At 38.1% G+C, this 21,535-nt stretch overlaps 2 protein-coding genes and 1 long non-coding RNA gene across 4 annotated transcripts; 2 read left to right on the top strand and 1 right to left on the bottom strand.

Annotated features, from left to right (window-relative positions):
• The first annotated feature begins 1,044 nt into the window (after nt 1–1,044).
• Nucleotides 1,045–4,109, top strand: LOC140037748 (uncharacterized). 2 transcript variants are annotated; one of them, XM_072082789.1, is made up of 3 exons: nt 1,045–3,378; nt 3,509–3,689; nt 3,790–4,109. In XM_072082789.1, the coding sequence occupies exon 1, from the start codon at nt 1,068–1,070 to the stop codon at nt 2,889–2,891; it is 1,824 nt and encodes a 607-aa protein (XP_071938890.1). In that variant the 5' UTR covers nt 1,045–1,067; the 3' UTR covers nt 2,892–3,378; nt 3,509–3,689; nt 3,790–4,109. The 2 variants fall into 2 exon arrangements, with proteins under 2 accessions (XP_071938890.1, XP_071938895.1); XM_072082794.1 differs by having other exon boundaries at nt 3,465–3,689.
• A 1,052-nt stretch (nt 4,110–5,161) lies between these two features.
• On the bottom strand, nt 5,162–6,140 carry LOC140037760 (uncharacterized). Its single transcript, XR_011841758.1, has 2 exons — nt 5,565–6,140; nt 5,162–5,455 (listed from the first exon to the last, which is right to left on the bottom strand). It is a non-coding gene; the product is annotated as an uncharacterized lncRNA (long non-coding RNA).
• Nucleotides 6,141–13,985: 7,845 nt separating this feature from the next.
• Nucleotides 13,986–20,669, top strand: LOC140037747 (flowering locus K homology domain-like). The gene is made up of 7 exons (XM_072082785.1): nt 13,986–14,130; nt 15,834–16,130; nt 18,242–18,491; nt 19,097–19,245; nt 19,338–19,616; nt 19,786–19,980; nt 20,231–20,669. The coding sequence occupies exons 2-7, from the start codon at nt 15,837–15,839 to the stop codon at nt 20,408–20,410; spliced, it is 1,347 nt and encodes a 448-aa protein (XP_071938886.1). The 5' UTR covers nt 13,986–14,130; nt 15,834–15,836; the 3' UTR covers nt 20,411–20,669.
• The last annotated feature ends 866 nt before the right edge of the window (nt 20,670–21,535 follow it).

The following is a 21,535-nucleotide window of genomic DNA, read 5'->3' as shown; positions in this document are numbered from 1 at the left end:
ATGACTCGGTTTATCTCTCACATTTTGCAAAAATATTCTTTTCGTCTCTTACTTTCAAAATAAAGCAAATTCGTCCCTGACATTTAAAAATTAAATCTATTACATCCCTGAACTAAACTTAATTTTCAATACGAATCAAACCATTCAATAATCTAGTAATAAATTTTGGAGATAGAATTGATAGATTACTCAATCAACTTCATCATATTCACATGAAATTTATTAAACCAAAAAAATAAAAATAAAAATCATAACATAAAAGGCCATTCTCTATCTTGGAATAGTAGGGTTTCTTTTTTGGATAAATCTTTTCATGCACCGTTAGTATATCCCCTTGCGAGTCTAGATGTGTATCATAAATACAAAATTTGGTGTTTAAATTTAAATTGAAATGATATGGAAGATACATACAACCGTCAGTGTAGGAAAGATTAATCCTTCTGTTTTATATTAATAATTTTTTTATTTTCTCTTTTTGGGTTTCTTAAATTTCATATGAATATTAAGTTGAGTTAACCAAGTGATCTATCAATTATACCCACAAAATTTGTAATCAGGTTGATAGGTGGTTTGATTCAGATTGAAATTTGGGTTCATGAATGTAATAATTTCAATTTTTAAATGTCAATGGCGAAATTGCTTCGTTTTAAAAGTTAGGGATGAAAATAGTATTTTTGTAAAATGTGAAGGATGAAATCGATTATTTTCCCTTTATAGTACTACATTTTTTCCAATAACTATTATTGGTACTACTTGTATCTTAAATTCCTTGGTTAGTCATTTGATTTCATGATATTAATTTGTTTTCCTAGTTAGTTATTTTATTTGAATTCGAGGAAGAATTTAATAGCTAATTATTTTAAACTATTAAGAAAGACCAAAGTATAATAACAAAAAATGTACATGTCCAGCCTAGGTTTGGGCCACAGTTTCCATCACATTTTGTGTTGGCTGGACTTAGAGTCCATCAATTTACCGTACAGCCCAAGCCCAATGCTTGTTAAAAGTCCCTCCATTGGAACCCGCCACCTGCTCTGCCCAAGCGGCTTAGAGTGCAGACTGCAGAGATGGTTAGAAATTCCTCACCTTGCTTTGCTTCTGCAACTACAATTTCAAGAATCGTTCGCAGAGGTGAGCTTTCAACCTTATTCCTTAAACCCTTTAGTCCCTCCTCAAAAACCTCGACCCCACTCCCAACCCCGGTTGATAAATTTCTCAAAACCGACCGTAAAAATGCCAAAGCCAACAACATCAACGATGCCTTGGACCATTTTGATCACATGCTTCAAATGCATCCCCCTTTACCCATGTCATATTTCAATTCGTTGTTGGCTGCTGTAGCTAAAAATAAGCATTATAATCATGTATATTCCATGTATGGTAGAATTTTGGACGCTGATTTAGAGCCTGATTTTATCACTCTCAATATTTTGCTTAATAGTTGTTGTACTCTGCAAAGGGTCAGTCTTGGTTTTGCTGTTTTGGGGGTTATTTACAGGAAGGGCTATAGGCCAAATATTGTAACTTTTACATCATTGATCAAGGGTATGGGTTTGGAGGGAAAGATTGGTGAAGCTGTACAACTTTTCAAGAAAATTATTGAGTTAGGTTGTCGACCTAACATTAAAACTTGGGGAATCTTGATAAATGCATTATGTAGGAGTGGACACTCGGAGAAGGCACTGGACCTGCACAGGAAAATGGGGAGTGGGACTGTTCCTTCTGGTTCTAAGTTTAAGACTAATTTAGTTTGTTATAGCACAATCATCGATGGACTTTGTAAGGAGGGTTTAATGGATAAGGCCAAAGAACTCTTTTTGGAGATGGAGGGGCAAAGGATATCTCCTGATGTGGTTGTTTACAGCTCATTGATCCACGGTCTGTGTGATGCGGGTGAGTGGGAGGAGGCTAAAGGTTTTTTCATTACCATGCTGGACCGAGGAATTCGTCCCAATGTTGTTACGTTTAACATCTTGATAAATGCACTTTGCAAAGAGGGAAAGCTGAGTGAGGCAAATGGGTTATTAGATTTGATGATTCAGAGGGTTGAAAATCCTGATGTTATTACTTTCAACACATTGATGGATGGACTTTGCTTGGAGGGTAAGGTTGATGATGCAAGGGAGTTGTTTGTTTCAATGGCTGCGAAAGGCCATGAATGTAACGTGATAAGCTACAATATATTGATCAATGGGTATTTCAAGTGCAGGAGGAGTGATGAAGCCATGAGGCTTTACAGAGAGATGGTGCAAAAGGGATGTAAACCAATGATTAGCACATTCAATTCTTTGCTAACTGGCCTTTTTCAAGACGGTATGGTTGAGGATGCAAGGAAATGTTTTGCAGATATGCAAGTTTATGGCATTACACCAGAGTCTTCTACTAATAATATATTACTGAGTGGATTTTGCAAGAATGATTGCCTTATAGAGGCCATGGAGTTGTTCCACAATCTGGAGAAAAGTGGATGTGAGCTGCAGATTGAGACCTTCAACTGCATCCTGGATGGGTTGTGCAAAGGAGGAAAACTCGATATTGCCATTGAGCTATTTGGCACATTATCTGAGAGAGGTTTGGTGCCAACTGTTGTTACGTATTCCATCATGATACATGGATTTTGTAAAGCTGGTAATTTGGAAAAGGCAAGTAATATGTTTTTGGAGATGGAGGAGAAAGGTTGTGCTCCTAATTTGGTCACCTTCAATACGCTTATGCGAGGTTTCTGTATTAGTAATGAGGCAGATAGAGTGATTGAACTTCTTCAGAGATTGGCAGAGAGAGAGTTTTTACCAGATGCATCTACTTTGTCTGTGGTGATAGACTTGCTGTCTAAGGATGACAGACATATGAAATACCTTAACCTGATACCTACCTTTCCTATCCAGGCTTAACCATAGAAAACATGCTAAACTATAGCAGCCTACATTGTATATTATTGGGAGAGATGCTATATAGGACAAATTGTTCATGTTGCAGTTCGGCGGTGGAGCCATAGAAGCATTTATATTGGTATTAGTCATATGGGATTATGCAGTATGTGTACAGGCAATAGTTTGGAAAACTTGTTTTTGCCAAAGGATGTTGATGATGCTGCAAAAGGGTCCACCTTGACTTAATGAGTGGTAGGAGGTTCAGGCACGTCCATGCTTGATTATTCCTTCCGTTCCTATGAACATGATGTGGTGGAGAGTAGCTGTACATTCAAAGAAGTTAAAAATATTTACGAAGCAAGTATATGAAAACCTTGATCTAACCTTGTTTCTATTGTACAACACTTGCTTCAGATTGGTTTCCTCGTGGTCTCCAACAGCAGTTTTAGACTTGTCTACAGTACCTGTGAACCGCTTAGTCTTGACGTGTGGCCTGAACTACTTTCAGGTATTTGCAGTGGCCTTGATAAACATTTTCTCCTTAGGATATTATGAACTTAACGAAACAATATGTTAATTTCTATTTCGTTCCAGTTTGAAGAAAGCTCATGATACTTCATATTTGCAATTGGATATAGTTTAGAGCAATGCCTGTATCCAATTTCCATATTTGGACCAGTATACATGCTCACAGAAGGAAGAGGAGAATCCCCTTAATATTGCCAACAAGACTTGGTACTTCTGAATCAGATGGCTTGTGCTTTACACTGTGTTACTTGTAAATTGGAATTGAGTGTATAGCCATATCGCGCATGCAAGGTGAGCTTAATCTTTATAGTAACGTATATATGTGGACTCCCTCAAAATTGTTAATGAAATTCTGTGTTGGATCCTCTTCTCTCTTTCCTTTCTTTCCCAGATGCCAAGCAAACAAATAACAACACTCATCGGGCAACAAAAGCATGGCAGTTCTATGAGATTGGAAGAATTACTCTTACCGAGTAATGATGGGAGAAAATTAAAGTGCTGAAGTTAAAGTTTGTGAGTGATTAAAGTTTAGGTGTGGCTTTTATAATTTCAATGCCTGGTGATGGTGATGGTGATGCTAAAAAAGATCTGCCTTTTGATTGGATTTCTTATGTTAGTGGTCCAATTCTTTCTTTGAGCTATTGGACTACGTATATGAACAAGTCAAAGTAGGAATGAAATACAGCAGCAGTAGCTGTTACCTTCCAAATAGTAATAGACTTCATTCGCTTGTTTTCACACTTGGAACACCTATTGTTTGATGTTGGTCCTTGTGAAACCATTTGTTCCTTTCCACCAACTGGTTACATATAAGGTCGTGATATGGTGTTTGTTTACACCCAAAAGAAAGGAGAAGACAATTTTAAAAAAAAAAAAAAAAAGGGAAAATAAACCATGGTCTGGTAATGTATACATGGATGATAATCGCTTAAAAATACATGCATTTTCCTTGTCAGAAGGAGGTCAAAGCTAAAAGAAAAGCAGATGCTAGAGGACAAAAAGATGGAAAGAAAAAATGAGGGTGGCGAGCAGTGGACCTCTGGTAGGTGTAATGGAAAATGATATTAGCATTTGTAAAAAAGGTCTTTAGTACTCCATCTTCCCTTTAAAAGCATAAAAAGAAAAGATGGGAGTATCAGAGACTTTTCTAGAAGTGCCAATAACATCTTCTGGTGTAATTTGGTGTTGACAGAAATGTGCTGTTATCGGAATAGTATAATTATACGCACAAAAACTGACCTATCGGGTGGGCTTATAGCCTGAAACTTGTAACGTTTCACTAGCCTGAATTGTGTGGAACAGACATGATGATCAACTGAGGCTTGCAGATGCATTGACGGACAGAAGAAAAATTTCATCAAACAGTCTAAGGTAGAGAAATACCATAACACGCCTCAATTAAAAGAGGAAGAACCAAGCAAAGCAAAGAGAAGGCTTATGCACGCACATCTTCTTTTCAGCAAAGAAGTTTTTTCGATAACCATCCTTGTCAACCGAATCCTGCAACTTGGAAGGGAAGATGACACAAACGGGACGCATTGGAAATTCGGTCACAGAACCATATCCTTTGAGCCCTTTATCCGTCTAAAGACACGAGCGTGAATAACAAGTTCGATTGCGTTGTACGCGTACCTGTGTATGTACATTATTGCATGGAATCATATTATTACTAATAAATGAGTTTCCCCATTTTTCCTACTTGACCAAACTTTCCTGTCGCGCCCACCGCCCAATTTGCCGAGCTACAGTCCTCCGGAGAAAAATTTTCCGCTCTCTCTTTTTCTTTTTGTGGAAGTGATGTGATCTGATCTTCTTCTTTCCGAGTCTGCAGTTAATAGTAGCGGAAAAGCATAAGAGAGGAATGGATCACTAGCAATCTTTGCGTTAAAATTCAAACCCAGATCCAATTTAGACAAGTCTTGGGTAGGGGAACACAGGCAGGCATCGATCCCAGCTGATCAGAGAGGACATGGGGTTCTCATTTTTTAGGCAATAAGCCATGAAACATATACTCTGGAAACAAATTAAGCAGACATTGGATCGTGATGAACTGACAACTGCAAAGCACAAAACAATGGACGATTTGAAGGATCTAAATTAGAAATCCAGGCTGTGCATGAAAATACATAGGTAAGATTACAGTTAAAACGAAGTTGGCTGTCTCACCTTTCACCTCCACATGACAAATTTTACAAAGCGATCCAATCCAATGCTGTCAATATTCAATTCGCCACATGCAACTCGAAGCTACCGTCTTACCATCTATATATATATATATATATATATATATATATGCACGTGCAGACAAACACGCACTCGCGGGGCGCAAAATTACCTGAAAGCAGTGATCATCATCATGATTTTATATGCTTTCCGGTTGATCATCTTGCTTTCTTCTTGGAGGGTTCGGGGACACATACCATCGAGATTAATCCCAAATCAACATCTTTTGTACCTTATACGTCGGAAGATAAGAGAAGCCTGCAGCCATAAAATTAAATTAAGCTATATGGCTGTGGTGGTGCCCTCCAAGTTGAGGGGAATGAAGCCTGGTCCGAAATCATTCAGGGACAAGCCTCTCAGCTGCATATATACTGTACTCGAGCTCCTCACGAAGGATTTCGAACCAGACGACATTCCCCTCAACAATTATGAAGGGGGTTGCATGAACAACTGTTGGACTTGAGGAGGAGGAGGAGGAGAGTAGTAGAAAATGGGAGGAGGAATCAGCGATCCATCCATCACAGGGTTGTGATTTTGCCATGCATGTTACTTTCCAATGGGGTCCTTAAATACGTAAGGTGTGAGGAGAGAATCTTTGTCGGGTCACATGACATGGAGTCCACTTTCCAGTTTCCACACCACCCCCGCACGCAATTTCTACACATACGTAGGGAAACAATTCATTAGCAAATCATCTTGTTAGGAAATTGGTTTAATTTCTTTTAGGTAAAATTCATGTTTTGTGTGGAAGTAACTAGTTTCCTAATTGGATTTAGTTACTTGAAGTAGTAGTCAAGTAAATTCCTATTTAGCTAGATACTATTTTCTACTCTATATGAGTTTAGGAAATAGTATTAATTTCCAATTGTTATTTGATTTTTTTTGGCAGTAATATTCCCTATAAATAGGTGGGTTGGCATACTACAAAGATACACAAGAAAGGAGTGAGAGGGTTATACAAGAGTTGGGGCTTGGGAATCAAGTTGTAATCTTGTGGTTGTTTTCTCTCATAGTAAGAACAAGTTTTTCTCTCCGTGGATGTAGGCTTGGTGATTAAGCCGAACCACGTTAATTCTTGTGTGTTGTTCATCGTTCGTATTAGATATTGTTTTCTATTAAATTGTTGATCTTTTCTTTTTCAAATAATTGGCCTGATACCCCAACAAGTGGTATCAGAGCTCCGTTGGGGTTTTGGTTAATTATTTGAAATTGAGCGGGTGGTGGTATACCATGGGGTTTGGAACTATACAATTTCCAATTCAACCATTTTATGGAACTACAAGTTTCACTCTTTGGCAAAGAAGAATGAAGCATGTTCTAATTCAACAAGGTTTGGCAAAAGCGTTGAATGGAAAGAACAAGAAGCCTGAGAGCATGAATGATGATGAGTTTGAAGAGTTGGACGCAAGGTGTGCGAGCACGATTCGGCTCTATGTGGCGGACAATATCATAAATAATGTGATAGATGAGGAAGATTCTGCAGCAGACCTCTGGAAAAAATTGGAAAAACTTTATCTGGCTAAAAGCTTATCCAATAAGTTGCATCTAAAGCGGCAACTTTATGCACTAAAGATGGTGGAGGGTGGCAGCCTCATGGATCACATGAATACGTTCAATGAAATTTTGGATCAACTCCAAAAGGTTGGCGTAGATATTGAGGAAGAAGATAATGTCCTTTTACTTCTTACCTCAGTCTCTGATTCTTACGAAAGTGTCGTGACAACCCTGTTATATGGGAAGGGCACTTTAGAGTTCGAGAATGTGCAGTCTTCTTTGTTGGATCATGAAAAACAAAGAAAGGCAAACCAGGATGTGACACAAGAAGCTGCGCTAATTGCTCGAGGTGAGAATAAAAGAGGAAAACAATTTGGCGGTGAATCTAAGGCAGGTGATTCAAAGGCCAAGGGAAAGGGTGGAATCCAGTGCTTTGGTTATCATGAGTTTGGCCATATCAAAAAATATTGCCCTCATCGAAGGAAAAATGATGAGAATGACTATGATAATGTTGCTGGATATACATCGGGTGGAGATATTCTCACAATCTCCAAAGGTAATAATACTTCTTCTCGTGATGGTTGGATTTTAGATTCTGGATGTGTTTCACATGTTTGCTCCAGGTTAGACTATTTTGATACTCTCCAAAGAAAGAAGGCAGGTTTTATGTCCTTGGGTGATGGATCTACTTGTCAAGTCAAAGGTGTTGGAGTGGTGAAAATCAAAATATTGAATGGAGAGATTCGTTCTTTGGGTGGTGTGGCTTATGTCCCAAAATTACGAAGGAATCTAATTTCTTTGAGCCAGTTAGACTCCGAGGGTTACCATTTTTCCGCTGCAGGTGGAGTCTTGAAAATCACACATGGCGAGACGGTCTTGTTGATGGAGAAGAAGTATGGTAATCTGTACCATTTGAATACCTCAATGAATTGGGAGCGGCAAGGGATCCAAAAAATGCTCTCAAATTACAAATGATGGTGAAAGGAAAAATCCTGCTATGGGAGAAGGTGAATTGAGGCCCCTCTCGCGAGTCAACTAGATGTTGGACTCGGTTAACTACACACGTTCATTTGCCGATTGAATCAATTGAAAACAAGACCGTATTGATTCGGGTGTGTAGTTAGGCACCAAGTTACTTGGTAGGAAAAGGCAAATGGAATTTTTTGGATGGTTTGCTGTGTTTGCTAAAAGAAATTTTGCCAAGGTGGAGATTTGTTAGGAAATTGGCTTAATTTCTTTTAGGTAAAATTCCTGTTTTGTGTGGAAGTAACTAATTTCCTAATTGGATTTAGTTACTTGAAGTAGTAGTCAAGTAAATTCCTATTTAGCTAGATACTATTTTCTACTCTATATGAGTTTAGGAAATAGTATTGATTTCCAATTGTTATTTGGTTTTTTTTTGGCAGTAATATTTCCTATAAATAGGTGGGTTGGCATACTATAAAGATACACAAGAAAGGAGTGAGAGAGTTCTTAGTAAGTGAGAGGGTTATACAAGAGTTGGGGCTTGGGAATCAAGTTGTAATCTTGTGGTTGTTTTCTCTCATAGTAAGAACAAGTTTTTCTCTCCGTGGATATAGGTTTGGTGATTAAGCCGAACCACGTTAATTCTTGTGTGTTGTTCATCGTTCGTGTTAGATATTATTTTCTATTAAATTGTTGATCTTTTCTTTTTCAAATAATTGGCCTGATACCCCAACACATCTTACACAGGATATAGAGATGTTTGTTTAGAAGTATATTAAGACGTATCATATCATTACGCAACTTTTCGGATAGAAGATAAAACAGGATTTTGCTTCTCGGGTAACAGATCTGATCTAGTGGCTTCACCTCGTCCTCTACTAATTATAACTTGTTCAACTCAAAAGGGAGTCGCTCATACATACATATATATATATATATATATATATATATATATATAGTTACCTTACAAAAGTAGGTGCATGATTCAAAGGTCTCGCATACCATTCAACAGCCCTTATACAAATTAATTCTTTAGAAGATTCGCATTCTGACTGCCATCCAAATTAGTTTCCAAATTCCAATAGCAAGTTCTCACCTTCACTTCATTTAACTATTGCAGATGGCTTCACAATCATGAAGTCAACGCCTGCATCAATAATATACTAGGTTATACAATCATAATGTTGTACGACTTTAAGGATTTCATGATTCCATATCCTTCCAAGAGTGTTGCTCTGCCAAATAAACTGACCAACAAGTCTAATCGTCAGACTTGCTATATGTTTGTCAAATTTGATCATGCATATAGCATTAACTAATTTTTTTTTTAACCTTAGATTGTTTTCTTGTCCAACATGTTAAGAACAACATTTCCTTTCCTAAATTAGGCTGCGTCATGAACATTTTTAAGGTACTTAATTGATACTTATTTTAGTTACGGTCATCAAGTGATATATCTTTATCCGATATTTATTTGTTCACAGAACCTCAGCATAGAGCTGAGTGAAGGTGCTTTCACGGTTGACTTGATTTAAAGGACATGGACATGTTGGTGCTTATTCTCAAGTAAAGGATATGTCTTTTGCTTCCCACTAGGGTAAAGGGAAGGTGGGTATTAGCGAACCTTAATTGATAATGATGATGATGATGATGACCATGGTGTGAGCATATGCATAGCTACTGCCGATGCCAAGCTTAAATTGCAAGCTTGGTACAGGTTGGCCTGTTGGGGCTTTGTAAAATGAAATGAAATGAGCTGAAGCGGAGAAGAGTGGGAGAATGGAGAAAGTAGTAGATCTTGTTTTGTTAATTTGCTTAATTGGCCTACATGATTCAAGAGAAGTGTTCACATCTGTAATTGATTTGTGAACGATCCCTCACAAAAGAATTTAAGCCCTTGCGATCCTTCTTTTTGTTTCTCTCTCTCTCAAAAGTTTTTTTTTTTTTTTTTTTTTGTATTTTTTTAAATTACAAAAGGTATGGTTTTTTTACCCTCCCTCCCCCAAAAGAATTAAAAAAAATAAATAAAAATCCAAGCAGGGCCTAAGTACGTAGCTGGAAACTTGAACATATCTTCAAGGCAGAGAGAAGAAGAAGAAGAACTCGGAAAATGCTGTTTAATTTGGTGTTAGGTAATTAAAGCAGTTTTACAGTGCATGGATGTGATTGGGTTCCTGTCGAGGGAGTAAAGCTACCTTTCATAAAGCTAGAAAGGGCCGTAAGACACATCAGACGTTTGACGCCACGCAGCTGCTAAATGTTCTTCAAGAATAAACATTAGAGCACCAATTCTGCTGATTGCCTGATAGAGTGATATCCCATTTTTGCAGCTCAAAAGATGTCTCTACTCTGTAGCACTTTATTTTTGGGACAACCTTTTCTCTCTGTGTTGTTACTTTCAGTTCCCTGTTTTTCCTTTTGTCTTCAACAATTTCCTTTAATCTCGCTCGCGTCACTGCCTGTTCTAGTACTGAACCGCCTTCTAATTGAACTCCCTTCACTACTCCTGCTACGCACGCATGCCATACAGAGTTGTTACATCACTTTTTCTGGTTAAGCTTTGAACAGATGAACTGCACAAAATAGATTTGTGCCTGGAGCTCTGTATTTGGAGGCGGGAGATCGTTCCTATCAATTAAGTCTGCTCAGGCATTTCATGCACTAAATCAGCCAGCCAAATCAAAGTCGTGTGCGGGTTGTTGTGAGTCCAAAATGACTGCTGCAATCCAACCCAAGAAGGGGAAAAAAAGTCCCAATACGTACAGTTTCCAGAACAAGCTGAGGACTTCAGCAGCTTATGATTGATCTTGAACAAGATTGATTAATGATGCCGATCAGTGTAACTTCGAGAATTGCCAAATAATTGACTGTCTAAGAGGTAATCTGCATCATCTGTTCCTCGTGGCAAGTCCTCGTCGAGAACGCAGGCCCAAAATCAATCTGCATTATTAGCATGTTGCAGACTCAGAAAATCACGAAACACGCTATATTGACTGTCTAGGCCAGCAACTACTGCATATAAACAATCTATCATAAAAGTCAAACAATTTTATATTACAGTATTGATAAAATTAAACATTCAAAGAAAAACAAACTTATAATCAGTAATCAATCCAAATACAACCTTGGCTTCCATGCATGGCGATAGTTTTTTTTAGACGATAATAATTGTATAATTTATTCTATCATAAACTAGAGGGGAGAGAGAGCCTAAAGTAGAGGTGGCAAAATGGGGTGAATGGACGGGATTTGTTTGGGTTTGAAATGGAACCAAGTCATATGGATTTGGGCTCAATCTTACCCATATGTGTTTTGGGACTAACTTGAGCGGGATCACTTTGGGATGAGTTTAGATTAATCCCGCCCAATACCCAAATCTATTTTCTACATATTTTTTTCCTTTAATTTATTTTTTAAATAACTTTAATATTTTTTATTTATTAAATTTCTTTTAATCTTATTTGGAATTTATATTTTCATGAATTCATTTTATATTCTAGAATGATTTACACTCTAGACGATCAACAGTTATTTCAAAAAGACATAACACTTTCATAAGAATGAACATGTCTTCTCCCTCATCAGGAAATGTCAAAATGTCTCAACAAAACAGAGGAAATAGTACAGTGCTTTTACAACGTCAAATTGTAGCAAGCCTCGGACCTGCAAAATCACAAACTATGCAAGTTCTTAGGACAACTACTCAGCTGCCTTGATACTCGATAACATAAAACATTTGATTAAAGTTATGCAATTGAACAGAAAATTACAAGATAAGCTCACAGCAAGAAGGGATCCTTCTTTTTGATCACCCAATGAGAAATTGGCATTCCTAGATGTAGGTTAAGCCTATGTGAACGCTGCTTCAATTTCTTTGTACAGTATTGGAACATTTAAAATACAAAGAAAATGACAGGCGAAAAATCTATTGAGATCTACCATGTAGAAATTTTATTAACCTCAGCATTTCCATTGTTTTATTTCATGATTCTAACCAGAGGTTTCACTCTGGGTACAATAAAAAAATATTGAGTGGAAGTCGTGTCAAAGTACTTGTTTATAAGCCCTCAGGGACTTGGTCTGGTGGTTGAGGTTGCTGAAGATGGAGTCTCAGGTCCCTGGTTCGAACCTTGCTGCCAGCAAGTTGCTGAGGGTGGTGAATAGTCTGCGGGATCCACTCCCTGCGGGACATACCTAAAAAAAAAACAAAGTACTTGTTTATACACCATTAATTCCATTCTCAATGAGTAGAATCCGGATTAAATTTTACAGATTCCCGCCAAATGAGCTCCTTGATGTTCTCTTTAGTGAAGGATGGCTGCTCAAAATCGAAAACAAAAGGCCTAAGACAAACAGGCTCCTCATTGATATCATGAAGAGGTGCCAAATATGGGTGGGGAGATATTTGGGCTCAATGGATACCCAAGTATTTCCTAACATTTCCCATCAATTAATAGGTATGATTGGGATATGTCCCATTTTAAACTCAATATCAAATTATAATACCCATTCCACCTAAAATCCCTTTGGGCAAGGATAGCCCATTGGAATTTGGTACAAATTGCCACCTCTAGCCTAAAGAAACTTATGTTAGGGCCTAACAAACACACATATTTTACTAGATCAAAGGGTATTTTAGTACCACCCTTAAATCAGTGTTATGCATGGTGATAGTCAACAAGGGATCTTTCTCATAAGTTCGGTGGAGATGGATAGTAGGAGACAATCGAGAAAATCCTTGCCACTTGTCATAAGAACAAGAATAAAGAGCTCCCTTCAATTTCTCATGGAATGACAACATTGCCCACAATATCATCCAATAGTCCATTCCACGTATGCAAACGCCATCTTACGCTATAACCGGTCTGTTGCTGTCCAAAAGCCAACCCACACTTTTGGTATAGTTATAAGATTAAGATATGATATAATGCACTTTTCCCCTCAATTCCATATATTAGCATATTAATCGCAATTGAAATTTGCCTGTTCCCTGTCTCCAAGGGGTGACAAGGGGTGTGAGTTTAGGCTCGTTTTGGAACCTAAATTAAATCGATGAAAGGAACGTTGGTAAGTAGGGTAAAATTTGATATGAGCTAGCACTTGACCGCTAGAGGTTAAGTCGACTAGAGGGTCAATCTTTAATTCATTAGGATTTAATATTGACGAGGGATTACCAATGGATAATCCAATAGAATTTAGTAAGAGAACAAAAAACCCTGTATCCTATATATCAATGAATTGACACCATTGCAGAATTTTTTTTTTTTTTTTTTTAGTGTAAGTGGGAGGACTCGAACCCGAGACCTCTTGCTTACACTCCCTCTCTTCTACCATTGCAGAACTTGCTTATTCTCTTTAGTTTATATTCAATTGACACATATATTTATCAAATAAACTGTTATTTGTCATGTTTTTGTACAACTTCTTGCTAGGAAACATGGGAATAGTTGATTAAATATTTTTTTAGAAGAATGTTAATTTTACTATCCATAAAATGTTGAATTTCGTTGAATTTACCAAATTTCAAAATTCAACATAGTGCGTTGATTCATCACGATGTATATGTATTGATTTTAGCTTCACAAAATGTTAATTCTCCTTTTTTTTTAAACTATTTAGATTAGTGGGTGGAATGTATCTCATGGGTTAGAAATCTATAGGTTATCCGCTAGGGTTTGATAAAAAATTTAAAAACACAAATTAGAGTTTGGTAGGAAGAATTTTTTTTAGCCACTCGACCCTGCTATTATCTCTTGAGATGAGACGGATCTGGTTCAATAATCAGCCTAAATTAGTGGTCCTCTTACCAATAAACAAGAAGCATGTAGCCAATTTGACTCCTATATGTAACTGAAGGGACGAAAACACAATTATCGGCAAATCGCTGGCTCTATTCCGATAAAAACCTACTCGATTTCTCCTGTACGCCAGAGCCACCCAAAACTCGCGAACCCTCGCCCTGCTCTGCCTGTTAGGGCTCTCTCTCTCTCTCTCTCTCTCTCTCTCTCTCTCTCTGACCTTTTTCACTCGAGGCTTTTTCACAAGCTCTGTAAGTGCTTTTGTACCAGATAGATTGAACTTTTGTGCCAGTACTATTGTATCTCTCGCGTTTTCTGATTTTCGTATTTTGTGGCAGTAAATAGGGTTTCCTGCATAATATTATATTAAATTGCGTTTTTCTTCTAAAGGCTTGTTACCAATTTGGTGTTTCGATATGAATTTCAGTGGACGAATTTTGGATGAATTTGCTAATACTTCTCAATTTTAGCTATTTTTCTTTTGGGTGGGCGGGGTTGATTTTATTTGCTAGGGCTTTGGTTGATCAATTGGTCTAACCGCATACTTTAGTTGTAGACCTATATTAATTCTTGTGTACCCACTTTTTGAGCCTTGCGTGCCCACTTTACTTGTGTCTGTTTTACGATGACGATGACATTGTTCTAGGAAAATACCTCTCTTATATTTTGGGCTTTGGGTTGGGGGTGGTTGGGGCGAGAAGGGAGGAAGTTATTATCTTTGCTGTTCTCGTACACATGATACTGGTGAGTTGCTTTTTTGTGCTTCCTTGCAAATATGGATCCGGGAAGATGACATAGTTCTATAACAATAGTTCTTTCTGTTCCTGCCGGGGGGGGGGGGGGGGTGCAATGAAGAAAGTTACTGTGTGGGCTGCTCTGGTACCCTCAATTTTCTAAGCATGGTGAAGGTGGGGGAAACTGATTACTTTCTTTCTGTGTTTCTTCACAAGTTAGGATCTAATTTTGCCAGTATCAGAGTTAGTTTTCTCGTTATTTTCTTTAGTGGCTAGAACCATGAACTATGGTACTGTTATTTCACTTTGCTGATGAATTTTGAGATGCTTAAGCATCTCAACCTCACTTCTTCGTCCTGAAGCTTGAATATGATGCATGAGAGTCCTGCTCAAGTTCCAATTAATATCTTAGTTGCTCCACGTTGGCCACTCATTGTCTCTTGGTCTGCATATCACCTAGATTCTTTTTCCTGTTGAAAGGCACTTGCAGTGTCTTTATGTGTATAGTGCTTCACGTGTTTCTCATTGGGACGTCTTGTTAATAAGTGGGCGATTATATGGGCCTCAAGTTGCATGATATTGAATGTGCCAAGATGATTCATTTGTCATTGCTTCTCAAGAGTTGCAGTTAGCATATCGGACCAAGAGGGACTAGATTAGTTCTCTCAAGTACAACCTGTTTTTTCACTTTGGACTCAAGGAAAATTGCGTTTTATAGTTTTTCTTGGTGGATTTGCATCAAAGGACCGGAGGGGGGGGAAGGGAATTGCAAGATTTTGTGTCTATATACATCTACATAGGCATTTTGTTACTGATAATGCAATGAATTATTGGTTGGCAGGTTTTTAAGCATTTTTAAGTTGATAAACGTCATTGAAGAAACTTTTTACAGTATATATGAATATTGCACTTGTTCCCCCATTCTGGAGTACTAGAGAACATCTAAATCTATACATTGAAGTCATTCTAACTGGTTTCTTGAAAATTTTGTCAAGCTATTTAAGGTTGCATCTACTTGTGTACAGATGTTTATACACTAAAAAATGTTATTTTGAGCTTATTGCAGTTTTTTAATCTTTAGCAATTCAAAGCTGCAGTAGTTATAGTTTTTTACTTTGTTTGATGCTTTTAGCAACTCAGAGGAATTCAGAACTTGTTGGTACTATTTCTATTAATTCTTTGAGCGTTAGATCTAATCTTTGCCTGTTTGTTTTTTTAAGCTAATGGCTGATGAAAATTTTGAGGAACATGATTTGGTCAATGTGCAAGAGACAGATAATGTGCCTGAGAACTCACAACCATCAGAAGATGCACATGTGCCTGAAAATGATTCAGGTGTAGCTGAAGAAAAGAGATGGCCAGGATGGCCTGGAGAAAATGTGTTCAGAATGTTAGTTCCTGTTCAAAAGGTTGGTGGTATCATTGGTCGCAAAGGAGAGTACATAAAGAAAATCTGCGAGGAAACGAAGGCTCGTATCAAGATTCTCGATGGTCCTCCTGGGACTACCGAAAGAACTGTGAGCATCTTACAAGGCCATTAATTATTATGAATTGCTAAGTGGAATTTGGATATAGTGCATCCCATTATGTGATTGGTACTTGCTGGTCTTGTGATATGATGAGGATATTTAGTAATGCTAGTCTCAAGAGACTTGCTAATGAATAGTAAAATGGTTTGGATGCCCTATCATAGGGTAACATTATCTTTCACGATATTTTTTGATAAGCAACTTGCCTGTCTTTCTTTTCTTCTTTTTTTTGGGGGGGGGGGGAGGCAATGGGGTTGGATGTTGGAATCTTGCAAAATCTAGTCACTCTATCTGGATTGTGGTTCAGAATTCATTTGGATGCATCATGAAGTTGATCCATGTGCTTATTCTCTCAGGAATCCTTTTTAGCACTGAACCATGATATTGGCCTTTGTTTACTCCAAAATGAGGCTGCTTCTCATTTAATGTTACTGATTATTAGGTAGTCATCTGAAGTTTAGTTGTGGAGAGTGGAGCTTTGATTTTTCAGAGTCTATGTACATCCTGTTGTGCTGAATTCTGCCTGAAGTATCTTCATTGTTGAGAAATTCAATAATCCATAGGCAAAGAGTTAACTTTTTTATTTCTGAAAATCACACTAGAAAACTAATAAAACAGTCAGGTTGAAGTTTGAAAGTCAAATATCCATAAGAAGTGATGTATACTGTCATGCTATAAGCATTAATAAAGTTATAAAGTAGTAAAAAAAACCAAATTATCTGATAAGTGGGATGCTACCTTTCCCCTACTCAAAAAGGAAAAAGAAAGATAGGCGAGATACCAATTGCCAGTAGCAAGTTAAAGATCACAAATGTCCACCAGAAAACAAGAATGGGAGAGGAAGGTTTATTTTTGTAATGACCAAATGAATGTTTGCAGGTTTTTGCAAATTAGGCAACATTTCAATCGCCAAAGTGGCTTCAAAATAGAGGAGCCAAAGATCCAGATTGCAGCAATCAGCATTGAGCATAGAAGTGCTGAAAGTTCTTCTGACTAGTTGTCAGAAATATCTTGTGCGGGTATCTGTACCAAGAAGCATTGCACTCTGTCTGGTAACTTCAGAACTTGGTCGATTGGTGTCTTGCCTAAAGACAACTAAAAAAAATGGGACAGTAACTCCGCTCATCAAGCTAATATGATGAAAGTGTTAATGCATATGTCAGTTGTTAACATGGTGGAATGATAATAACAAACCAATATTACAAATATAGTAACATGTAGTACCACTGGCACGTATCATATTTAATAGCAAACATAATTATGGAAATCAATCTATAAGTTGCGGCACTGATTGGGACTAATAGTAGGTTGGATATTTACTCAATCTGTCTTCTCTCATGTAAGCTTTAAACCGATTAACTTTGTGACTGAGGAGTTAGCCTGTGGCACCATGGATTTAAACCTGTGTAACTCACTATTTGTATAACATCTGTTTATGATTTCCCTTATCTACGTTAAGAGAATCTGAACCAGCTCAACAAAAAGTGAATAGATATTCTGGAGCTATTGATCTGCTAATAGAAATTGGGGGCAACCTATTTACGGTGGGAGTTGTAAAAATACATTCTCCATTGTACTACCCAAAGATGGAAACTTACGGCTAGTTTAAACATAACTGTGTTGGTTGAGGTGAGTTTTTGAGAAAAGAAAAATCCGGTTCGAATTCTTGGAATGGAAGAAAATAAAGTTGGGTTGAATGAATAAATGGATAGGGCCTCGCGGCTTCAATTAATTATAGGGAAAGATAAAGCAACGGGCTTCATGTTGTAAGAGTTGGTGACGCTGGACCAGATTTAGTTTCATCTTCTGATGACAAACTTAAAATTAATCAATGGGGAACTATATCTTTTTTCCCTTGCATAAGTGTGGCTTGGAAGCTTTATTAATGTGTGATACAACTGTACTTTGTCCATGTACAGCTATCACTGCTACTAAAGTCAGATTAAGCATATTCTCCTTGTTGCTTACTGCTATTGAATTTATTGTGTGGTTTATGATGCAAAACACAGACCTGCATGTAATATAGCCTGTTGATACAGTTTCATGCATTAGTTCATAGTAGTGGGGTAATTCATGGACCTGTTTGTTACTTTAATCAGGTAATGGTTTCCGCTAAGGAAGAGCCTGATCTTGACATTCCTCCTGCAATGGATGGCCTGCTGAGGATCCATAAGCGTATAGTTGATGTTGACTCGGATCCAGCTAATGCTCAGTCAGGCAATGGTAAGACGGTATCTACAAGGTTACTTGTAGCAGCAACACAGGCAGGGAGCTTGATTGGAAAGCAGGGTGCCACTATAAAATCTATTCAAGATGCTTCTCATTGTACCATTCGTGTCCTTGGTGGAGGTCGATTTTTTAAACATCTAATTGCTTTCCTTGTTTGTTTGCTGCATCTCTGTGGATCTGGTGGATTGATGAACGCTTTTCCCTTGTTTTGCATATCTATCGATATACTCTATATTTCTACAAATTTCCCAATCAAAGTGGTGTAAAAAATTAGAAGTTGGAGCAAATTCATTTACATGTTCTACTCTTGTTGTCTACCTTTTCTTTTTGTTAGGAGTAGGTCCTTTCAAATTTTGATATAACTTAGCTTGCTGTAATTGTATCATCAGATAACATGTCATTTTGAACCTTACCTTGACTTAGATTTGAAAGTTATTTTACAGCTTCATTTCAGCTTTAGGTACTATTTTCACCTATTTCACATAAGTGTTCTCTCCATGACAATGTACTTGCTGCTCCTTCATGTTGGGGATGTCTCCACTAGAGTTGGCAGATTTATTGTTGTCTTGAATAGCCTCAGTTTTCTTTTATTAGTTCTTCATCAAAACAAGAGTAAAAGTTGGATGTGTCCATGAGATTTTCTTTTAATTTCGCCTTTGGCATTTGGTTCTTTTTGCCATAATAGTTTGCTGCTGTTAATACTCTTCGGAAATGGATTCCTGCAGAGCACCTGCCGGTTTTTGCTTTGCCTGACGATAGTGTTGTTGAGATACAAGGGGAGCCTACGGGGTTGCACAAAGCGGTTGAACTAATTGCAACACACCTGAGGAAATTTTTAGTTGATCGAAGTGTTGTTGGAGTATTTGAGATGCAAGTGAGTGAATCAGAAATTTTCATAGCAATTACATTGAGATGTTACTTTTCTTTTGTATATTTATATGGTTTGTTGTTTGCATTTGTGTTCAGATGCAAATGCCAAATGCCCGAGCAAATCAAAATTTGCCTCCACCCCAATCTTGGGGCCCTCCAACTCAAGGATTTCCAATGAATGCTGGCGGTGGACCTGGTTATGGGGCCCCTCCTCAATACATGCCACCTCCACGCCAATATGACAACTATTACCCACCAGCTGATGTGCCGCCTCTGGATAAGCAGCCTCGTCCTGGACATCCTGCTTTTGGGAGAGATGCATCAGCAGGATCGCACACAGCAAGCCTGCAGCCACAACCATCAATAGTTACAAAGGTTTCATTTCTTTTTTCTTTCTTTGTCCAGTCCATTATTTGCGCTGCAAATTGGAAATCTTCTGCAATTAAAAGTTGTAAACTCCAGATTGGTTGCTTGACCCTGTTCTATTTGAAGTGTGTTTTTTTTTTTTCATGTGTTTTTGCTGGTTTTTTTCCATGTTTTGTAGGTCACACAGAATATGCAAATTCCTCTTTCATATGCAGATGCAGTCATCGGTGCTTCTGGTGTAAATATTAGCTACATTCGCCGTGCCAGTGGTGCAACTATTGCAATACAAGAAACGAGGGGTGCCCCAGGTGAAATGACTGTCGAAATTAATGGATCTGCATCACAGGTTCAGACTGCTCAACAGCTGATACAGGTACTGCAAATCCTATGGTTTCTGTGTGATTAGGTGTACCATGTCTGATTGGATGATAGTTGGTGTTTCTTTTGTTAAAATTATGATCATGAGTTATTGTACATTAACAGAATGCTTTCTTGATTGATTGTGGTAAATGCTGTACCTTTTTATTAAAGCTGTAAATAACGAGAGAGTGGTGTTGCAAGTGCCTGTATTTGCTTCTTGTGCGTGCTTTTTCTAATGGGAAAACTGAATTGTTTAATTGCAGAATAGTATTGCTGAAGCTGCAACAGCACAGAATTCTGCTAGTGGACCACCTGGTCAAGTTTATAATCCTTACGCCCATGGTACTCTGTATGCATCTCCACCATCCAATACTAGTGGACACACGGGCCATGCTCCAGCTGGAGACTACAGTTCTATGTATGGAGCCAGCTATGGTTATTAGGGAAGCTGAATGGTAGCAGGATTGGACTTCTTTTGAGGAATCTATGCATGTCGTACATTTGACGAGTACTTGTTATGACATTAGGTTGAGAGAATTTAGTTGGGTGTTGTATTAGATGTTCATTGCTAGTAATAGTACAAAACTAGGCTAAAAAATTGGTAGTTGCGCCTCTTTGAACTGGCTTTTGTGTCCTTGGAGCGATTTTTCTTGGGTCAATTTATTACTAGTTACCTAGTAAAATTTGGAGTTGTCAGGTGCACGTAGACATCTTCGTAAGCGTGGGTTTTGATGTTTGCCTGTTCTTGACCCCATGCCCCCTGCCTCCTCTGTGCGTGCGTCTGGGTTGTTGTTGGGGGAGGTGGGGTTGTTAAATTGACAAGTAACTACAATGGTGCCAGGACCTGTGATTACCGTCAATCCAAAATGGTGGGGTTTATAGTGACAGGGGAATGGCGAGATTACAGTTAATTCAAAATGGCGGAATAATATACTTGAAAAGGGCTGATACTTGGAATTTCTTAATTTTAGAGTTTCACTTGAGATTTTTTACATTACGGCTATTAGCTGTTAGTTATTTGCCCCGTATATCAGAAGTTCATGGGTTTACCTGTTCTGCACCTAGTCAAGCCAATGATTCTAATAGCAGTTGTCTGGCGTCCAATTGTGCAGCTAGTTTGGAGTTTGGATATATTATGCCACCAACATGTGAGCAGACATTGGATAATTTTTCGTGGCTCGTACTCGCGCACACAAGGGAACAAAATCCCGGTGTCTTCTCATGAAATCCTTGGCATATTGGAAATCCAAAATGAATGAACAAACCAGGTCTGCTTTCAGAGAACTAGAGAGTAAAGACAACGTGAGCGTGACTGTACGAGACCGAGCCCGAAGAAAACGCACACACGCAGAGATATGAGACCTCGGTTTTGCAGTGCCTGATGAACACTTTCAGAGAGCTGTGAAGGCATGGTTAGAGAAGGGTTAAGAAGACAATTAAATTTTGGGAGCGTTAAGCAGCGAGGAATATAGGGAAATAATACTCTGCTTTTAGCTGGTCAAGTCGAGATGTTGTCAATGTGGCAGAGCAGGAATAGACGTTCAGATAACTACAATAGAGACTACAAA

This window comes from Coffea arabica, chromosome 1c, assembly GCF_036785885.1.
Source record: "Coffea arabica cultivar ET-39 chromosome 1c, Coffea Arabica ET-39 HiFi, whole genome shotgun sequence".
In the NCBI taxonomy this organism is placed as follows: Eukaryota; Viridiplantae; Streptophyta; class Magnoliopsida; order Gentianales; family Rubiaceae; genus Coffea; species Coffea arabica.
Note: the sequence above shows the minus strand (reverse complement) of the source record. Positions and strands in the feature narration are given on the sequence as shown.